The following is a 22,821-nucleotide window of genomic DNA, read 5'->3' on the forward strand; positions in this document are numbered from 1 at the left end:
GGGCTACCACCTTCAGGGCAAGTGGAAATTGGCACATTTTTTCAGTGAAAGATTAAACAACTGTGTCTTCCTGATATGCTAAAATACTGTGGTTGTATTCAAGAAGTTCAGTCTCAAGAGGCAGTACCAGATGAGACATGCTAACTGCAACAAGCAACAGTGTTAACATTTGACAAATTGACAGTAATTTTAGTAAAAATATATTTAGATGTATTTGTTTTCAGTCTGTTAAAGTATGCCATTGCAATAAAATGTTCGATAATTTCATTTAAAAGTAATGTTATTAAAATAGTTCAAATAATGCAAGCTGATTGGTTGGTTCTCTCACACTTTCACCCCACCAAATCTGGCCCTCTTTGCAAAGAGTTTGGTCACCCCTCAGCTAAAATGATTGAGATGTCACTCTTTAATGAACTGTAGTAGTGACTTTATCCCAATAACAGTCTCTTTGTAAAAGACTTCTAAAATGTGGGGTAATTCGTAAGAATTGTGTTACTAATCAGACTGATGTTTTTCACATCAAAATACATTTGGTTTCTTTACAGAAAGCTTTGAACACCTGAACATTTTTGAGAATTACAGACTAATCTTCAAAGGAAAAAGAGGGATAATGATGTTTTATAAAGGGAAAAATACATGTTAAATCATCTTCTTTCCCATTTTTTGTTCTTGTTATCTCTTTTATGCTAGAATACAACCCACATTTACACACACCTCACTCTTTCCGTCAGGCTGCCAGGAAGATATTAATTCTGATAACGCCCCCTCGGCTCAATGAATTCCTTATTATTGAATGTACGTCCACCTATCAGGATCCCATCATTAAACTGTCTTCAGCAGAGACTAATTGAATTAGTGCAAGGATCTCTAATTAAATGCTTGCTTTTAATGATGGATTGTGGCGTTGCCAAAAGTCCAGCATCAACATAGATCGAAGTGATTCCTTTCAGGTCGGAATCATCGAGTTGTCTTGAACCATATTGCTGGTTTTGATCTCATCCAGACCTTTAAAGCAGCTCACCCAAAAGTCTGAGTAAATGAAAATATTGGTAATGACAGGCGTTTGTTGCTGTCAAATAGCAATTATTCTGCTGTAGTCAAACCTGACATTCGACTGCAACACCCCCGCTGCAGCATCTCAGACCTGGGAGACTCTCCTAATGAATAAGACATCAGAAGTGCTACATTGATGTTTGATCAGAACATCCCCTGACACAGTGGGTCCATTCTGATGGCCTTTGAAGAGCCTTCTGAGTGCTCTTAAGGCCCGTACACACCGGGACGAATATTCGCCAGGCGTTATTCGCCAGCGTTTTTCGCCACGTCTTTTGTGTTCACACCCAGGCGATTTTCGCTGACGATGAGCCGAGCGAACATGCAATTTCATTCCCTGACATTAGATGGCGCTTAATGTAAACAGAAATACTCCTGTACACAAGGTGGCGCTGCGCAACTTTACGATTCTTAAAGTTGCTTTTCACTCAGAAGAAGAGAGCAAGTATTTACGCGCTTGTCAGAATCCCTTTGTTTAGTCACGAGGCGTTAAGGCCTGTTCACACCGGGACGAATTTCACGCCTCGTGACTAAACAAAGGGCACCAATGTGAGTGTGCACACCGAGGCGAAAAAACGCCACGCGCCAAAGCGTCAAAAAAAAAAAAACGCCTCGGGTTCGTTTTTTTTTTTCGACGCGTCGCGTCGAAATTTATTCGACCAATGAGAATGGCGCTTTTGCACACGTGTCTGGAGCTTCTGAAGTTACAGTAAAACACAACTTGGGGGCGCTCAAACACAAAACTGCCTTGCTGAGCACATATACCAGCGAAGAAGACAGACGCCGAGTAGCGTCTACACTGCCGCGAAGAAATAAGGACGGACATTCTTAAATATCCCTGAACCAAGCACCAGTTGGAGCTACTGATGCTTGAAATATTCATGTTTTCTTTGTATGATTCTGACAAGCGCGTAAATACTTGCTCTCTTCTTCTGAGTGAAAAGCGACTTTAAGAATCGTAAAGTTGCGCAGCGCCACCTTGTGTACAGGAGTATTTCTGTTTACATTAAGCGCCATCTAATGTCAGGGAATGAAATTGCATGTTCGCTCGGCTCATCGTCAGCGAAAATCGCCTGGGTGTGAACACAAAAGACGTGGCGAAAAACGCTGGCGAATAACGCCTGGCGAATATTCGTCCCGGTGTGTACGGGCCTTTAAACGTCGGCGAAAATCGCCGGCGAAATTCGTCCCGGTGTGAACAGGCCTTTAGTGAGAGAAAATCTAAATGTGAGCTTCCTGTGAGGTGAGCAAAGTGCAGCCATATATTGTTTCGTCTTTTGTTGTCTCACTTTCACAGAAATTGAACAGACTTCATTATTTTTCTGTCCAAAGAGGATCAACTCCAGAGGATCCAGAAACTAGTATTTAGTGTCAGAATTCAACTCTCACAGAGTGTAAAACATGCACGTCTGATAGCTCAAAGCCTGACATGCTTGTTGGGTCTTGTATATGGGCTGAATACAGTATAGTTGTGTGATAACTGAGCCATCTAAGCTGCACTTGTAGTGCAGATGGAAGCCAGTGTGGAGAAATTCCTTTTGCCAACTAAAGAATCAATAACAGGTTCAGAGTATTGCTTCCTTTTTAGCTAAACACACAAAGAGAACAGATGAAGCTTCATCAAAAATATAGCTTGAAGTCATCAACACTAAAGGACACTGCTCAAAAACTTCTTACAATAGTTCTGTACAGGATTGCTGTGGCATTTTGGGTTACATGTTTATATCTAATAATGAAATACCAGTTGGCATGACTGGTTTAATAGAAATTGGTTTGATGCTCTGTTGCATCTGTTAGTCAGTACTAAAGAATATACTGCAATGGCAAAAGGTTAAAAACGAATGGTGTAACAACGATTTGATTCGTATCGTAATTTATGGTTACCGATAAGATTCATAGTTGATTTTAGTTCATTTAGAACAATCTTATTCACTGACCTATAATTGATCCAGGATATCTTGAGCCAAAAGTTCAACCAATGTGACTCAGAGATGAATATCTGATGCTGGGTGAAGTTTTCCAGATTCCTTGGCAAATCCATTTTTAGGGTTAAAACAACCTGCAACATCAGAATAACAACATAGGGAAAGAAAGACAACAGATAACACATAGCCTTCACGCTGATGCTGGGAAGATGCTAAGATAGTCGGTCTCCTCCCAAGAGTTCACCTTTACCTTCCTGTGAAACAAACTTTGACACACACACTTCTGCATGCATACTTATATTACCTATATAGCTAGGTAATGCATGAAAGCAAATATGAGATAACTTACATCCATTTTTCCAACACCATTCACATTTATTTTCAGCCCACTGTTGTTTTCCACATCAAAATAACACAAACAGAGCATTATTAGAGCATGGTTTAGTCACATGTCTTTGCGAGTTCTTTCAAAGTTTATAATTGTTCAGAGTCATTTTGACAGTAATCAATGGTCTTAAACTCCTAAATCTTTGGTCCACTTATGGCTAAAGACGTTCTGGATCGATTATAGGTCAGGAAGTGGATGTAATTGGAACGCTCAAAATGAACCAATATCAACCATGAATTGTATCATCAACCACAAATTATGATATGAATCCAGTTGTTGCCAAAACTAATCGTTACACCACTAATAGTTATATATCAGGCTGTCTCGTTTAGGTTTATGACTGAAAAGTCTATTCTGCATGTTTACACTTTGATCCAATGACAGTCATAGTTGTATACGTGCATGTGTATATGAAATGGTGAAGAAGGACATCCCATGAGAGCCCAAGTTAGTGTTGCATGTCCAAGGCAACTGTTATTTTATTCCTCTAGGAGGATTAAAGGAAAATGGCAACATGTTTCTCTTACCGATTAATTAGTTCCCACATTATCAAGGTTAATGTTACAAACCTCTGCATTGGGATTTTTACAAAAAACAGACAAGAGAAGGATTTGCACAAAGAGCCATTTCAAAAATGGCTTCGGTACACACAGACACTCCTCTGAGATGAATTCAAATGATGGATCACCATGCAGTCCAGGATTTTCAGAAGATTGCATCTCCATATTAATTTGCATATATCTGATTACTCCCAGTCTTTCAGATTTTTCTGCATTAAACGTGGTCACTGTCTAGCCTATGATGTCGGAAGTGTAAGTCCATGGCTCTACTTCTTACCAAACACTCTGACCCGTGCAGCTTTCTATTGGCAAATCAGGTCATCGGCAGTAGGTAAGTAGGCTCAGGGCTCGAGGATTGCAGTTGGATTCCCTTGTTGTAGAACAACATCACTTCTCATCTCATGAGAATGTTACAGTTTCTAGTAAACAGAATTCTTTTCTAACATGCTAACAACAAGGCAGAAAGCAACCAAAGGTTCACCTGGGAATTCTTATGACTTTTCAAAGACCACACGACACTTAAAGACAAGTAATACTCAGTTGCCTTTCAGTCTGAATAAATCTACTTCTGTTTGAAACTGATGATGTGTTCAAAGTTGCAGTAAGGGTAACTTCATTAAAGTGCAGCATTAGGCCACTCTGGCTCTCTCTTACAAGCACAGGAAGCTCAGATCACTTCATTTAGTCTGAGAAATAGGGAATGCAGACCCCTATAAATTCCCTCATTAATCTTTAATGAGCCTCTGGCCTTGAGAAGTGCCCGCTTGCCTCTGCACATCCAGGAAGCAACGACTGCGCTTGAAACCACATTGTCTGCTGGTCGTCAAACCTAGCCGCCTGTCTACCTCACCACCGTTAACCCTCTTTATAGGCATGAAATATTAATATTGGTATGTATCTGCTTTACATCAAACGTCAGGTCTGTTAATTCTGTTTACCTTTTTGTCACTTTTTCAACTTTTATCTGGCAAAATTTTACCAAGAATAAATCGAGGCAAAAAAATACTAAAAGTATAATAATTAAAATTTTATTTTTTATTGTTGGATCTGAAAAAATGAGACACTTATGAGTGACTCCAATGCTTTAAAGTTCCACTCAATCATCTTTTGATCTATTTTCAAAGCACTCCCAGTGGTCTTTTAATTATTATCATTCAATTTTTAGCCAAAATCAAAAAGCCGGGTCATTTACATAGTTTCTGCAAAGCAGCAGGAGGGCATCAGAAATTCATGTCTGAGTAGATGGTGGGATTGTTGGCAGAGAGTGATCCTGCCTCCCTTTCCCATCATCCATCTCTTTAGACTCAAACCAGCTTACACCACCTTAAACCCCCAACCTAGCATTACTGGTGCAACAGAAATATTGAAGCAATATTGAAACTATCCAGCGAAACAGTTTTGAGCCAGATACCAGCTCAGATGGGGAAAATGAAGACGTACATGGATCTATTTGTCTGCAAGTGGATGGATCATAATCGAATGCAGCACGGAGCTCGTGGCGTGCCGGTATAGGTCCTACATCACTACTACAAGGTTTTTGAAACGTGAAATGTAATTTTTAGCTTGATTTGCTTTATATTTGTCCTCCATCATCAGAAAAATCCCACAAGAGCATATTAAAACACCAAAGAAACACAATTTTCATCAGAGGGGGTATTTAAAATGCTCACTGTTGTCGGGCATTGACAAAAGTTGCAACACTGCTGCAGTTTTGCATACGTGCCACTAGACGGCAGTACGTCAAACGGATCATCTTTATCTTACAAAAGTGCTGTAAACCTTGTCCTTTTATTTTTACACCAGTTGCAGCTTTTTTGACTTGCATCAGATTTTTTCTATGGAAGTCATAATGAAGCTATTTTATGTTTATGATTTTAGCTCCATTTTTGTCTCAGCTAACAGCTCCGTAAACGTCGCTGATACAAACCTTAGTCTTTGTAGCTCACCCCCCCAGATGATAGAACTGTCGGTGTGCAGCCGGCATCTTCAGGGATGCCGTGAACCGGAATGAATGATATGCGATGCGCCTGCCTGTGACGTCTCATGAATGCATATCTCATTTGGTTTTCTCGAGAAGATGACTCAACCTTTCTAGTGCCGCTCCTCCGTGAGTATTGGATAGTATGAGAAGTGTTTTGTTTACTCTGTGTTATCAGTCATTCTGAAGACTTTAATTTGTTGTTTTTGTCACATTTTTAAGACTTTATATGAAAGTGTAAGTCAGGGAAAAGCTGAAGAAGTTTGACACATTTATGTCATTTTGCCCATTTTAAGGGAGTCGGATTTGCCAGCGCTTTGGGCCAGCAGAGTTGGTCTTTACTTAAGCAAGCAGCAGCCAAAAGTCCTTGCACACACCTGCTCACACTTGTGCTGTGTCCTGTAGCGGCATGTCCTCCAGGCAACCCAGGTGTCATGGCAACCACACGGCAGCCACGGAAACGACAGGCTCATTTTCATACTGATGAGGCCAGTAGCTGAGCGTCTGGACGGTTTGTCTTTCCTCTCTGGTGCCCCCCCCTTGCAATTTTAATGATCTTTCTTAACTCCTCTTCCTTGTTGTGTGAACAAGTCATGACTGTCGCCTTCTCAGTCGAAGAACACTGGCTGTGAAAAACATGTCATTTTGAAAATACAATTTGGAGGGCATGTATTTTTATAGCTGTGGAAGGCCTCCTCCAGTCTTCTCCTCAAGACTTCGCCAGGTTTGCGTCTCAGCGTGGTTCTTGTTTTGATTCTGATCTGTCCTGGAGTTTAAAGACTTAAGCATGCTAACAAGAGGCTTAGAATGCAAGCAGGAAGGGAAATCTGGGGAATGCGATGGAAGAAAAATGTTGTTTCTAGCTCCACATCCCCGATCCCTCAAATCTGTTTGTAAAACCCTTTTGCAGGATGATTGCTGTGCAACACGTGGGCTGTCAAAAGCTCTAAGCTGATTGGACAGCATCCAGCACCTAGGCTAATATGGGCGCACAGTATGGACGACAGAAATGTCAAAAAGCCCCACACTTTTCACTTGTTTTCTTTGTTTACTGTGGATAATCTAGTTGCAACCACTTTTTGGGCAAGTAGAGCTGGAGAATATGCTATGTCAACATGCAGCAAAGGCTGTGTGTTAGTTTGAGGCAAACTGCTGAGGCTGCCGCTTTCCAGCACAGATTTGTACATCATAGCGACCATGCCACATGTTTCCACGACTTTTTTGTGGAAACTTTGGCATGATAGCTTTTAATGTGTTGCAGCAGATGGTGATCAACATAAGTGTTATTGTGTTTCACCTTCTCCTCCTTTTTTTTTTTATCCAGGAGGAGACAAGAGAGGAGGGAAATGGGAGGATCGAGCCGGTGGGCCGGGCAGACTCCTGCATGGAACACACTCCCTTCAGGTCTTTGGAGTAAGTCTCCTATCATTTCTGCCATTTCCATCAGGTCTACCTTTTTTCATATTTTTTTGTTTATTTTATTGTAGCACTAATGTACGGTGGCCCTAAGGTGCAAATCACATCAAATCAATGCAAAGAACTTTTGAATATCACAACTATAAAAGCAAAACAAATAATTTATTTAAATTTAAAAAAACAACAGAAAATAATAAAATTCTTGAAATCAAAACAAAATTCCAGATAGTACTTAAATTTAAAAAAAAAAAATGGAAAACAAAAGTAATTTCTTATTATCAAAAATAAATGTTAGGAGACCCTGTAACATACACTTGACAGGTGTTGCACTGGGGTTGCTGGGAGATTGAGTGAGGTTAGAACTCTGGAGATGGTTCCCACTGGTGACCAGAGGGAGAGACGGAGCTCTGACTCCTGACGGTGTACCAGACAAGCAAGAGTTGGATTCAAAACACAGGCTATGTCTGAATTCCCATCCTAACAACTAAAAAACTATATAGGACGGGACTTTCTAGTGCCCTAGATTAGAGCAATTAAAAGCAATTCGGACACCATGCTCACTACTATTTTAAAGGGGAAATATGACATCACCAATTGCAAAAAGTAAAATTCTAATCAATAGGAGCCTTTTACCAAGACTCCTATCTCACTAGCATGATTAAAACTTTCTCTAAAACCTCAACTATATAACTCGTTTCATGTTTTCTGCACAGTAGTTCATCATCATTCCACTAGGGGCAATAGAAAAGCTTTTCCGGGGCATTTCAAATTGGCTGCTTCCATGAAATCTGAAAAAAAAATTTGGCGGGCACATTTTTTTAATTTAAATTTCTAAACTGGGTAAATAAGGTTCATTTTACTTACCTAATCACAAATTGATACTATCTATAACTCATAAAACATTATATTGCAAGATCTTTGGATTTCATCAAGGATGAAAATTGAGGTTTTTTTGTAATTACATTTTGGTGTGAACATTTGTTTGTAATTCTGAAATGTGATGTTTTTATTATTTCTTTTGCTTTTATAATCTATAATGTGTTTTTGCATTGAGGGATTTGTTGATGTGATTTGCAAAACCGTACTAATTCCTTTGAATTCTGCTTCTTATACTCCTAATGACAATTCATGAAAACAAGAGCTTCTCCCCACTTTCAATTTAAACAAACACATTCAAAATCAGCAGAAGAAACACATTTCCTGGCCTCTTTCTACTCATAGCAATCAATTTCCAGGTTCATCCAGGAGCTTCTTTGGTTTGTTTTAGGAATTCTCATTTTAAACCCGCCTCTGATTTACATAATGATCTTTTGTGGGAGCAAAAGCGATCCTGCTCTCACCATCAGAGCTCTCCCACGCACCAAGCAGCCCAGCTCCCTTTATTAAAACCTCTTTTTGTCTTGTGTTTTTGCTCTGTTGCATGCTTCCAGTTTAATATGCAGGTATTGTATTATTGTTGCTGTGATTTCATAGAGGCTCCTTCTGCCTCTTGTTGTTGACACGAGCCCCCCCCTGCCCCCGAGTTAATCAAAGTCCCTAGTTCCGAACTAAGAATGGAGATGTTGCGTCCAGTGAAGTATGGCAGTGTGAACACGGCAGAAAAAGGGAGGGACTGGTTTTCCACCTTTAGAGGGTCAAAGGACATTTTCTATCCTCTCAGACAAACTTTCAAACTAAATTGCTGCTTAGCATGTTCTCTGCTGAGCAGATTTTCCTCCATTGTTTCCAGCTGTTTGCACCTTAAGTCAGTTTCCTTTTTCTACAAAAAAAAGGTTCTGCCAACCTTTGATCACTTGCTTGCTGCTTTGTGGCGGATCACATCAACACATGTCACTCATGTCAGAGAAATGATAATTGAGATGCTCAGGCAGATCTGCAGGTAGCAGATGCAGTGGGGGCCAACTCATGATTTGATCCGACATCCTGTCAGGAAGTTGTCTTCACTTCTCTTTCAGCAGAGGAAGGACATTTCTGTCTGTGAAAACGTAATTGTTCCCCATGATAAATCAAACTCTGTTTTTGCCCGCGTTTTTCAAATTAAGGGTTTGTTCATAAAGCTGCAGTAGAAAATCATGTGCATTAGTCTGTGATTCTCCTTGATTTGACGGAAACTCTGAGGTAGGGAGGCCATGCAGCCTGCATTTAAATACAAAATACGCTGGAATTTTAGCTTTAAAGAGATTTAAAAAGGGAAAACATGTCTTAAATCCATTGTTAAGTTTGAAAAAGACCATATATTTATGTTTGCTTTTCTTTGTTGTTTTATGTTCCTAAAGTTTCAATTTTCAACATTCTTAATTATTTTTAACTATGATCTTTGTTTTTGTTTAAGATTTGTTGTTTTTTTGTTCTTTATAATTTATATCCTTTATTAATTTTCTTGAAAAGTGGGTTTGGTTTTGAGTTTTTCTTTGTTTTGTACTTTTTGTCATCACATTATTTCTTCCTTCACTCCCCTCATTTCCTGTTTTTGTTCTGCCCTCTTGGTGCCCCCCCCCCCCCCCACTTTTCTTTCTACCTTCTCCCCTCTGTTCATCCCCTTCATCTCTGCCTCATCCACCCGTCTCCCAGAGACATTGTCCAAGTGGTGGAGGTTTCTAACGACGGCGGGCCCCTGGGAATCCATGTGGTGCCGTTCAGTGGCAGGGACCGCAGGTAAAACCCAGCCGCCCCCACTGAAGGGAGGGGGGGTCCAAGATTGTCTGTGTCCTAAAAACCTACTTTAGATTTCCGAAGGGATAGTTTTGTCAACTAAAAAGAGTTTTAATGAATAAAAAAACTTTGGTTTAATTGAACTCATGTTAACGATGAATCCCAGTTTTAACTCTTGACTCCAACACTAAATATGAAGGGGGGTGTCAGTGAAAGCGTAAAAAAGGGGGAGGAGCTACACTCATTTCAAATAAAAGGATGAAACAAGTGACAACAAATGTGCAACACCAATAAATATCAACATTTTACGAAGATTATTCATGAATGCACTATATTCTGAGGATGAACATAGATGATTTATAAAAATAAACTTACCATATTTTTCTGAGTATAAGGCTACGTTCACACTGCAGGCTGAAACGACCCAATTCCGAATTTTTTGCCCCTAAGCGGCCCAGTTCCGATCTTTTCATGACAGTCTGAATGACACAGATCCGATCTTTTCAAATGCGACCCAGGCCCCGTGGGTTTGCCGGCCTGATTCCGAATTGTAGCCGATCTTTTCAATTGCGACCGCCGTCTGACCGGCCAGGCGACTTGATTCCGAACTGTACGTCATCGACACGCAACAAACGTCATCATTTTGCGTTGAAGTAGGCGGGAACGAGAACGTAAACATCAACCATGGTGGACGATGCTGCTGAGATCAGTCAGTAGAAGGGAAGGGAGGTCACTGATTGGATTAATATTTGGGCTGATCGCTCTTTTCAGGCCAAACTCCAGGGCTCTGATCGCAACTGGGCGGTTTTTGAAAAAAATTCCAGATAAATGGCAGAGCGTGGTGTTGAACCTTTACAGCTATAACTTTTTTTTCTTTCTCCCCTTTGACCGTGCTCAGAAGCGCGGGGGACCCAGGCAATCCCCCTCCTCCTCCCTGTTCTGATCCTTAGATTCTCCAGAACGGGTTAATAAAGAGTCCATAGCATTTATTTTGGGGGAAACCTTCTTTTATTACCGTCCTCCGTAACACACAACATGAATGCGCGCCCACACTGCCCCCCCCTATTCTCTATCGCGGCACGCGCTTGCACACACGCGGGCGCGCGGCCCCAGCACATACACATTTCCATTCCACAACAGTGGGTACAGACGATCCCGACTCCAATGCCTTCTTAAAATGAGAAGATTGTAATTGTGCTGCTCCTTTGTGAAAATACATTTAATATTACAAAAAGAGCTCCGCTTTTGACAACACTGTTGTTGACATCCATTGTTAACGTTGGCTCCGCAAACGAGTGACGTCGTTCACCGTTGAGTATTCTTCTGGCTTCTGCGCATGCGGGTCTCGTTTGGGTCGTGTCACGGTCACACTGGAGATCACAAAAGTTCGGATTTACTTGGAAATGTGAACGGTCTAGCAAACAATTCGGATTTTTTCAAAAAATCCGAATTGAGCATTAAGCCCTGCAGTGTGAACGTAGCCTAAGTCACTTTTTTGGTAAAGTTTGTCTGACGTCTGACTTATACTCAAGTGCCACTAAAACAAAAAAGGCCTTGTGTTTGTTATTTTCACAGCGATTTAAAGTAATATTACGATTGTAATTGGATTCTAAGTGTGTGCTTTATGCTATGGTTACCTGAAATCATGTTTGTGTGTCGCGCTAACATACTAGACACTTAATTAAAATGTTCCATTAAGCTAAATACGGTTACTGTAGCGATGGGTGCGTCTATTCAGTCTTATTATTGTTATCTATTCTATTCATTTTTTTACCTTTTGAGATGATTTGTACGTTTTTCTTCTTGTATTTTGATTAATTAAATTTATCCCAAAAGTGCGACTTATGTAAAGTATTTTTCTTCTTTATTATACATTTTATGGCATCTGCGATTTATACTCCGACTTAGAGTCCGAAAAATGAGGTACATAGGTTTCTTTTAAATGACGAATCATTCAAATTCAATGCATTGTGGTCTATATTTCCAATCCATCGAGCATCGATGAACAATAGAATTTGCAGAGACGTCTGGGAAGACGTCTTGACGTTCTTGGCCACCGGATTTTGGAAGTGTAGATTCAAATCCCCCCAAAAATGGTGAATGCCCGAAATAGTGCACTAAGCAGTAAGTATTGGGGTGATACGGACACAACCACACTCCTGTTAGCCATCCCGTTTTAAGATGTACAACTTTGAATTCTAAACAGAGGCACCTTATTTAAAAAAATCTTTATACAAATTAATAAAAAAAAATTCTGTTGTTTTCTTAACCACTTTCTTAAAACTGTGTCTCAAAGTATTTTGTTTTAAACTTGTCTTTGGGTCATGGAAAACAATTTGAGCAAAGAAGGTCATTTTTTTCACTTTATTACTGTTCTTTCAGTTACTCTGGACATTAATCAGATTGTGTGCAGAAAAGAACATAGAATGGCTGGAAAGTTGTTAGGTTTTGCTGGTGTGAAACTCAGAAGTGCACATCTCCAGAAACAAAAGGACACTTTGATTATTGTACGTTTCCTTTAGTTTATTGGGGAAAAAAAGAAATCAAACTGCATTGAAAATGAGTCAAACATAAGCTCTTTAGAGAACACAGAGTGCTGTCACTTCAGACCACTTTAAAGTTTTGTCCCTTTTCAGCAATAGATTAGAAATGCATCTGATAAATGATCCACAGATCAGTGGGAACTGAGATTTTTGAATGTGAAGCAGCACATACACAGGGACTTGACCCCCCCCCCCCCCCCCCCCCCATGCAAATCCACACAGTTGTAGAAATGTGGAGCAGTTTGCTGGTTCACAGTAATTACTCCAGCTTGTTTGGGTTTTAAGGTGGCCATGTTTCTCTGCTGCTGTAACATCAGTGTCATGTTACCGCTCAGAGAATGCAGTGAGCGGGACGTGTAACATACACAGATCAATGAGAGCCCACATGGAAGTAAAGCAGTCGTCACTACAGCCCCACCCTGCATCTGGCTAAGACTCACGGTAGATTCAGAGGTAAATCTTTCACATAAAGCCTTTACTGCAAAACAAGCCCCTTAGAAATACGTCAAGAATGCATAACCCATTTGGCAGTTTTCTTTAAATCTGCCAATCGGGTAAGAAAAATTGTCTCACCAATTCTTATTATTTTAAGAAATTCTTTCTAATTTCTAAAAAAAAGGTCAAGTTTTCTTGACCTTTTTTTTTTTTTGCAGTTGAAAAACTTTCCCGATGAGATATTTTTTCTTGCAAGAATGTTTTTAGCATTTTTACAGTGTTTATGGCACAAGATTGTCCTCAAAGTCCAAAAGCAACATCAGAAACTCACACACTCACACTTTCCTTTATTAGGGGAAACATCCGTAAATCACATTCTTCTCACTTCCTTTCCAATCAGCTGAATTGTGTCAAAACTTTTTCTCATCTGGAACTTTATCCTCTGCTGGAATCACATTCCTGCTCAAATGGATTCGCTCACAAGCAGCTCCCATAAATTCTGTCTGTAGTTTCTTTGCCCCGCCCTTCCTGACCATTGATTTGAAGAGATTTTTAGTCATGTGGTTTTGTTTGCAAGCTTTGGTTCGAATCAGGAAAAGCTGCTTGACGGCAGTCTGAACACAGACCAAACCCAAGGTTCAGGACTCAGTCCGGAACAAACAATTTTCCCAGTCTGAACACACCCTTAGTTATCTTGACGTGGTTAGCATGCCTTGTCTTGTAGTGCCACTTGATGTTGAACCCCTTGAAAACTGCCAGTCTCTTGGGATATTAGGAAAATACAGACGTTTGGTATTTCACTAAAAATTCCCCAATTTCCAGCTGTCCTGAAAGTGTCACTGTCACTATTCATTTTTCTAATTTACCGTCTGTGTTTCAGAAGTTAACTCAAAATGAACTAGAAAGATTCATGCAACAGCGTTGTCAAATATTTCAAAATAACTTCTAATGTAATTCAGCCAATTACAATCAATAAATGCACAGTTTTGAGAAAGTGCTGGGGGCAGCATATTAATGATTTTTATGAAAGAAGCTTGCAGGCCGGTGGAGGTTTTAATGCGGGGCAATTTGGTCCACAGGCCACAGTAGCTGTAAAAAGTACGGACAGAATGAAAAACCCTGAAAGAAGACTGGGTCAGGTTCCTGCTTCCATCCTCAGATTCAGTCAGTTGAGGGTCCTCTGGAGCTGTGAGGAGCAGCAGGTCATTGAAGTGGTTGAAGCTCAGTGTGGCTTCCCTCAAACTCCAGTTTCTGTCTCCACTGATTGTCCTTTTTTGTGTGTTGTCAGAACAGAGACCAGGTCTGTGAAGCATCAACCCTCAGCAGTGGCGTTTCTGAATTAGTTGATTTGCTGTGAATAGATGACTCCCCCGCGCAGTCTCTATAGCCCCCTGATGGGTTGTGACCCCTCTCTTGCTCTCAAAAGCCTCATCGACAGAGGGATGAAGCAGATGACATGGCCGCGCGGCGTACAGGGTGATGAGGCACAGGCAGCAGTTAGACTTAGGTGTCCTCATTTTTGAACAGCCATGCCACTATGGAAACGAGACTTCAGAGAAAAAAGGAAAATAAGTTACCGTTTGGTGGAACAAATGCAGCAAGTGTTAGAAGTGTCAGAAACTGTTGGGTTGCACCTTCTTGACATGAACCTCTGAACTTTCAGGACTCTTGGCTTGTTGGTCAAGCGTCTGGAGAAGGGAGGGAAGGCGGAACAGCAGGGCCTGTTCCAAGAGAACGACTGCATCGTCCGTATCAATAACGGAGACCTGCGAAACATCAGATTCGAACAGTAAGAGCTCACAGGAGCCGGTCGAGAGCTTATTGTTGGCTTTCTCCTTCCTCTCAAATGTACTCCTTTCACTTCTAACCTATCCCCTAATGCTGGTTTCTTTAACCCATCTGGCTCTGCATCTGTGCGGAGGTAACCTTTAGCTTTCCTGCAGTCTTCTCACTCCTCCTCCCAGTGTTTAAGTAGCGCCTTTCCTGGACTCCTGTTCCAGCAGCTTCCTGTTTCTCCTTCTGTCATCTGCATCCTCCTAACAATCACAGTTTTGCTTGTGTCCCTCGCTTTTATTCTCCGTCTAATCCGCCCACACAGCTTCAAGACTCTGCCAGCTGCACGCCAGCCTTGATGCTGTTTAGTAAAACAATGAGTTGAAACTGTGTACCTGCATGTCCTCAAACAGCAAAAGATCCTGCAGTGATTGCGTGTGTTAGGATGATTTAGAGAAACCACCCTCTTGGCTGTTTCAAGAGCACAATAATGATGCATTTTTAGAAGCAAGTTTACAGGGAAACGCAGGTCTTTAACACCGTGTTTGGCAGACAAATGAAATAAAAATCAGCCATAAGTGAAAGTTTCTGTCAGAGCGAAAAAAAGGTTGTTTCGATCTTTGCTACATTTGTAGTTCTATGTAAATTACATAGTTTAAAGTAGGATATCTGCAGCATGAATGTGTGTATCACACTGATCCAACAGGCTTCAAATGCTGGTAGAAAATGAGAAAATCACATCATAGTTTAGCCAAAGCAAAAGCATCACTCAGAAAATCAACAAGGCTGTTGGGAAAACATCAGAGAAAATAGTCTTCTCTTTGTTTGGTCATTACAGTAAAGTGAAAGTATCTGTAGTGACGCTTCACTGAGTGTGCTGTCATCCAAACCGATGTTTTGATCTTAGAACAGCTGATTTGTTAAATAAAGAACCATAAAACCCGTCTTGTTTGATCATCTCCTGAATCCAGTTTTATCCTTATCTGTAAAAGACAAATGGGAAATGGTATATTCTGATACAGTGCCTTTCTGCCTTGATGAAGGTCCAATGTGCTTCACTGTGATCCATACACACACATTCACACTAATGCAGGGCACAAACCTGTAACCACCTGAACCAATGTCAGCACATGGACAGGCAAGGCAGGAGTCGCACTCGCAACCTTTTGATCAGAGATTGACGGCTGTACTTCTGAACCACAGCCACCCATATATGAGGTCATTTAATGTTTTGGAGGAGGCACTAGAGCAGTGTTTTTCAGCCTTTGATACACTTTTGATACAAGGTACAGTTTTTCCTTGACAGGAATCCAGCAGCACAGCAGCAACCAAAAATGTAAAAAATAGTCTGTATTGATATAACGAGCGCTCTCATGATTGATGAGCATGTTTTCTGTAGAAACATCAGACTGACTTGGAACGATCACTGCTTACAGATGTCGCCTGTTTTCAACATGGCGGCGTCTGTCTATCGAAAAGATGGTGACCGAATTACCTTCACTTTGTTGGAGGCAGAAGTAAGCCATTTTCTATGGTCATGTCATACTCACTCGGTCCAGTTCTCATACACAGTTAAGGGTTTTATGTCATCCAACATAGAATTTCGTAGGTTCGGGAAAACTTTTTAATGTAATTTCGCCTACTTTCTGTGCCCTACTAGTGCATGTTTTTAGCCTTAGTGTAACTGTAATTCTTAGCTCTAACACTAGGTGGAGCTTTCGTTATAATTTCAACAGCTTCTGCTTAAACAAGATTGATTACAGTCAAGTGAAAGTTTGGACTCCCACACCCCTCCATACACGTGGTGACTCGGACCATCAGAGCAACTGTTGATCTTATCAAATGGTATTTTTACGGGGGGGGCTTTACAACATCCTGTCTGGCTCTGGATGGAGCCTGAAATTGCAAAGACGCCGTGACGAGACTGTCCTCCTTGAGGAGTTCTGGGAAATTTAGGAAAGGAGGGGAAAAGCATTCTGGGGCCCCCCACCATTTTCTCCCAAACTGTGGTTCAGCTGTCGTAGTGAGGTGTGAAGAAAGAGCACTTTTCTGAACAGGTGCTGTTAAAAGGCTGTGCTTTTAGAGAACGCTGACACTCAACATAAGTTTCCACTCACACCTTTTGTGCAGCAGCTCACTTTGAAAGAGGATTTCAGGCGGAAGAGGTCTCCTTTATCTGCAGCAGAATAAGGGGATTATGTGATGGAGCTGCTTTCAGAGCCACTCACATTTTCCACGAGTATTAATTAACAAGCTCAGGTGGGCGAAGACGGACGTCTAGTAGGCGGAGGCAAAGACAATTATGAACAATATTAATTGGATGTAAGGCTGTAATCAGTCTAATAATTGTTTTTTCTTTCCATCCAGAGCCCAGAATATGTTCCGTCAAGCCATGCGCTCTCCTGTGATCATGTTCCACGTGGTGCCGTCCTCCATGAAGGTCCATTATGAGCAGATCTCCCACGCCGAGAGGAATCCTTCCTTCTCCTCTGGCCGCTATAGCCCCAACTTCACAGCGGGGGGCACAGGCTTGAATGCCGACCAGCAGAAGATGTCCCGCCATGGCTCCCAGTCTCACCCACACGCCCACCCTCACGCACACCTTCACCCAGAAGCCGCTGACACTTACCCCCCCCTGACACACCCTGCTGTCACTGCGGCGAAGCCTCCCACGGGACAGACGCACTCGCCACAAAAGGGGCTAAACTCCACCCTGACGTCAGGATACACAAAGAAAGTTGGGAGAAGACTCAACATCCAGCTGAAGAAAGGTAAGATGGATTCTGAGGAACTCTCAAGAAAATATTATATTGTCCTTCATTTTCAACTCCCACTCTGAACTTGTGATTTATTGTAAAAGCACCAGTGGGATTTAAATTATGATTATGCTGTTTTAGCCAATATCAAACAATCTGCAACGTTTTCTGGGACATAGTTTCTGCAGAGCAGCAGGAGTTCATTAGAGATTCACCCTACTTCCTGTCACCCATCTGTTTATGTGCTCACCCGCTAGCTAACAGCCTCTCACATCCCCAACCTAACATTATCAGTGCAATAATAGTAATCAATATCAGAGCCATCTGGCCATACAGTTTGAGCCTGATGCCAGCTCAGGTGTGGAAAACAGAGATGGATCTATTCGTTTACAAGTGGATACATTGGAATGGAGTGGAGCAGGGAGCTTGGGACCCACCAAGGGCATTTTCCTCATAACAAATACAATCTTTTTCAAACTCATTTTTTTGTCTGGTCCTAATTCACAATGATCTCAATAAAGCAAAACTCAGAAATGCAATTTTGATCCTAATTTTCTTTATATATTTCCTCGATCATCGGAAAAATGCCACAAGAACATGTTCAAATACAATTTTCATCGGATCGGGTCTTTTCATGAATGAGGTTTTTTTTGGTTGAAAGATCATGTTTAAAAAAGACTATAACGGTTTACCCTTTCCTGTTTACTGAATGCATCACCTCCAGTTTTTTCTTAAAAATAATTTACAAAAAGGCAGCATCCAAGAAGAAATGTAGCCGAAGTCTGACTGACAGTTGGCTGAAGCTGTGTGAACCTCTGCCAGCAGGATTCCAGGTGTCGCTGCCAGGTCTGAGGGGCCAGGGAGCTTGTTGCTAAGCAGCCGCTGGTCTCTGTGTGCTGTCAAATGCCACAGGATAGAGTCTGCACCATATGCCTGTTGAAGTGTTCACTTCCCTCTGTCCTTCCCTCTGTGAGTGGATTCAGCATCAAAACGCCCAGCTGCTCCTCGCATCCTGACTCACCGCCGTGGTTACAAAGCCCAGAGAACTGTTGTGAGAACACTCAGACATGTTCTCTTTTCTCATTTCACCTTACGATTGTTGCAGTTGAAGCAAACACTTGCAGGGATTATTAAAAATCCCGGAAAAGCAGCTCTGTCTTCTCAGGCTTTGTTCTGCGACCTAAACCCACGGCTTTGGGTGCAGATTAAACTCCGCTGTTGTTTTTGCTCTTGAATTCGATGCTTTTCTCGCAAATCCCATCGACTTTTGAAACCAATCAGAGAATTTTCTTGGGTGCAGGAAATTGCCTAGGTGAGTCTTAATCAGGCTAATGGGAGCTTTAAAGATCCTCCTACTTATTTAAAGGCAGGAACTGTGGACACATTTACTGGTGAGAGTAATAACGCACCTCCACCGCCTGTGGGAAGTTGATTGTCTCATCAATGTGGGGGATTAGGTGGAGGACGTAAAACAGAAAGTGTCTAGCTCTTTATTTCTTTATTTTTGCATCAGTACAGTCAAACAGGCGGGAAGGATTAAGGCCAGTTCAGATACAGCAAAGGGGGCTTTTTAAAAAGAATTCTTAAAGTAACATTTCTGTCAACTTTATACACATTTGAGAATAATTCTAATTGGCCCCAAATTCTCATAATTGCACTTTGTGCAGCAACAGCCTGCAGAAACTTTGTATTGTGAAGTGAAATTCAGTTCTGGTCTTTCATTCACTTCCAGCAGCCTGCAGGTGAGGTGAAACTGACTGCAATTGTTGCAGAGTTTGAATCCAAAATGATGCAGTTCTACTCACATTACATTTTCCTTTGATTATTCGCTATTTTGACAAAAAAGGAGGATTTTTGCAGGAATTTTTTCAGAGAATGGAAAGTCTGGAAATAGGAGGAATGGCCAAACTGGAAATGTTGCTAAGTAGTCAAGAACTGTAGGTTGTGTGCAGGTGAAAAATGTACAAACCTGTACAGGGCACATGAAATATGAAGATTGTTGACTGTTTGGCAAAATATGTTTATGCACATTTATTTCTATGGGCTTGCTGCGAATGACGGGTTGTAGCAAACTCTTAAAAAACATGCACAAGTAAGTGAGAGTGAGAGTAAGTAAGAGCCCCCCTTTGAGGGCCAGCATGCGCAGCTTACTAATGAATGTGGTGTAAAGGGCACCGTACAACAGCATCCCCCACATGTCATGAGTCTGTGCCACTTACATTATGCTTACACATAGACTTAAAACTCGCACATCAATGGGACGTTCCATTTTCTTGACCCTAAAATGAAGCCTCTCCTCTCTACGAGCCTCCACAGTCCCGGACAACCCAACAACCCACAGCACTCGTACAAGTCAACCACTGTAGGTGTGCATGTGACTAAGACTTTAGAAATACATTTAAAACATAAAAAAGAACAAAAATCAGGATATGCAGTCATTGTAATGATGTCAAACTATAATGGTGAACAATTTCCTGTAGTTAGGGCAGGATTCATAGTCATAAAATACTAAATACTTCCCATTTTCACAAACAATAATGAAACATGGCAAACTTTGTAAACCCTACATTTACACCCAAAAAATAAGTTAATAAAACTGAATGTTTGAAAAAACCTAAGATAAAAAAATTGATTTTTAGGTAAGTTGAGTTTATTTGTGTCGCACATTTTGTGTAAAAAAGATAATTAAAAAAAATTGCTTCACATAAAAACAATAAAATAAACATTCAACTAATCAAATGCAGGGTGCCTAAAAGATAAAATATGGTCCCCATATTTTATTTTATTTATTTATTTATTTATTTTTTTAACTTGTCCTGTCCATCAGCTGGGCAGACAGATGAGAGCTTGTGTTGGGCATATTTTATTTTAACAACAGGGGTTATGAATCATCAGACAAACCAAAGGTATGTCTGAATAAACCCCTTTTGTAATCGAGGCCAAACTTTATTCATTTTAATTATATTTAAAGATTTATTGTGTAGGACCGGACGGAAAAGGAAAGGAGGGAAGAAGAGAGAGGGATGTTAGAGAGGGGGGGTAGAAGGGTGATTATGGGGGGGGGGGGGGGGGGGGTAAAACCATGAAGCAGCATTAAGCAACAAGTTGCTGGATGTTTATCAATACGGTCAGGTTCAGATGTAATACAAATCTAGAAGGGGCGGGGCCTGTCCACACACACACTCAAATGTTATAAACACAACTGTTGGCTGCAAAATGTCCACATGTCAACATGTACACAAAACAGATAGTGTTCACACACGCATACTTATGCTTTTAAACCAACTAGGGTGAAATATTTCATTTAATCAAACAAACTATTAGTGCAAAGGTGAGCTAACACCTGTCCTCAGGTGAGTGTTTATGTTCTTCTAAAATGGATGGTGGAATGTGAAATAAGGAGGGAGAGTGCCCAGCCATCCCCACACCAAGACCCCCGCCGCACCAGGTGCGGAAGCCAGAACCCCCCAACGCCACTCGCAGTAAGCAGAGAACAACCGCCCTCCGGGTGACCACATCCGCCACCCAGGCCAGGGCCAACAGGACCGCCCGAGACCCCCAGAGCCAGAGAGCAGGGAGGCATGGGGGGACAGAGAGCGCAGCCCCGGCCCAACCAGGAGAGCAGCCCCGCCGACGCGCCAGGAGGGCCCAGCGCCGGGCCCCACCCGAGAAGAGTGCCCGCAGCCCCAGACGACCACCTCATCACCACCCAGGAGGTCTGGGCATCTTCCCGCCCTACCCCAGGTACGAGTCAGGACCCCACGTTCCGGGCTCCAGGCAGCCACCCACTCGGCCCATGGTGGGTCCAGGAAGGAGCAAGGCAGGGGCCAGCCGCCCCCACCCAGGAGGAGGGCACACAGGAGAAGAGGGGGTCAACAAGAAGTGTTGTAAACATGGCCCGACCAGGCTCACCCACAGTTGGAAATTTGGCGAGGCCCACCACTCAGGGACAAGGACCAGAACCCACACCACAGGGAGTCGGACACCCCCCAGTTCAGGTGTGATGCGATCCCCGGCTCTTGGCCTTGCCAGAGAGCTCAGGGATCCCTCCCCCTGCGTGGAGAGAGCGCTTCTGGGCCCAGGAAACCAGCACCCAGGGGACACGGCCGCCGTTGCCAAGGGCCCAGTTCCCCCTACCAGGGATGGGGTAGGGGACAGATGGTCCAAGGTCCCACTTTCCTTGCGAAATGCGTGTGTGTGTGTTTGTGAGGGTGTGTGTGTGCATGTATGTGTGTATATGTTGGAATGTATATTTGGAGGAGTAAAGGGTGTGTGTACTTAGGGGGTGCAGTTAAAATTGATGGGTAGGGCACTGAGGGGACATCTCCTGATTACTCACAGTGATGTCCCATCACCCTCCCAACCAACGGGCCCTAACCCTAACCCCATAAATATTTGTCCCCATATTTTAATGCTCCTTTACATGTATGTCATCTAAAAATCCATATTTTTATTAATTCACCACATGTGTTCCTTTTTTATTAGATTTATTGGATTTCTTACTTACACTATATACGTCCTTGTATTTGTAGAATCCTCTATAATCCCAGAACGCATAGAAAATTGTGTGTAATGTTCGGCAAACCCTACAAATGGAAGCTTCTCCGCCTTGTTTCATGGTGAAGTGCAACCCTCTCTGTCTTTTTTATCCCCGTCATCAGTAAAACACTCTGCACTAATGAAATGTAGGTTATTGTGGCATAAGTTCCTAGTTGAAGGAGCTCTGTGAAGTCAGGTCAAGGACAAAAAAATCCTTTTTTCCTTCAGTATTGGAGATCAGTATGTTTGTTTTCTCAAATTAATGTCAGTCTTTTCAATGGTGGAATGGTGAAAAGTATTTTGACCTCAGCTCAAATGCTTTAAAAAATTTTTTTTAAATAAACATAAAAAAATTTGTATTTAAAACTCATTGTAAACTGTTAACAGGTGATATATTCTTGTCTTATCAGACATTCCTCGCTGTGAGCCTTACATCTCCTCTCACATTGACCTACATAATTGCCTTTACTTACATCAGATCCCTGGGAACAGTTCCAGCCAAATATGAATGGATTCTCAGTGGCTTATTGCGGTTTAGAGCTGCTTGTCTTTACGTCCAAATAAAATCAAATCCTGCGCTTAAAATCCGTTCTGTGTCTCCTCACAGGCCCTGAGGGACTGGGCTTCAGTATAACGTCAAGAGATGTTCCCATCGGGGGCTCGGCACCCATCTACGTGAAGAACATTCTGCCGCGGGGAGCCGCCATCCAAGATGGCCGCTTAAAGGCAGGAGACAGGCTGCTGGAGGTGAGAAAATGAGCCAGCGGTGGTTTCTCCCACATCAGTCCAGAGGGAGCAGGTTA

General features: G+C 42.0%; 1 protein-coding gene across 35 annotated transcripts in view; it reads left to right on the plus strand.

The window, feature by feature from the left end:
• The window catches only part of pard3ab (par-3 family cell polarity regulator alpha, b), a 363,970-nt gene that overhangs the window by 156,997 nt on the left and 184,152 nt on the right, over positions 1–22,821 (plus strand). For 22 of the 35 annotated variants that reach the window (XR_013650782.1, XM_078935589.1, XM_011485955.4 and 19 more), the window contains 5 exons: positions 7,229–7,317; positions 9,892–9,975; positions 14,614–14,739; positions 17,091–17,494; positions 22,626–22,765. Coding sequence is in view for 34 of the 35 variants with exons in the window: in XM_078935589.1 (XP_078791715.1) it covers positions 7,229–7,317; positions 9,892–9,975; positions 14,614–14,739; positions 17,091–17,494; positions 22,626–22,765 (843 nt within the window). In the remaining variant the exon portion in view is untranslated. The remainder of the gene's footprint in view (positions 1–7,228; positions 7,318–9,891; positions 9,976–14,613; positions 14,740–17,090; positions 17,495–22,625; positions 22,766–22,821) is intronic. The other 13 variants (XM_011485963.4, XM_078935599.1, XM_078935602.1 and 10 more) reach the window with 3 other exon arrangements.

Source organism: Oryzias latipes, chromosome 17 (genome assembly GCF_053564925.1).
Source record: "Oryzias latipes strain Hd-rR chromosome 17, Olatipes_Hd-rR_3.1".
NCBI classification, from domain to species: domain Eukaryota; kingdom Metazoa; phylum Chordata; class Actinopteri; order Beloniformes; family Adrianichthyidae; genus Oryzias; species Oryzias latipes.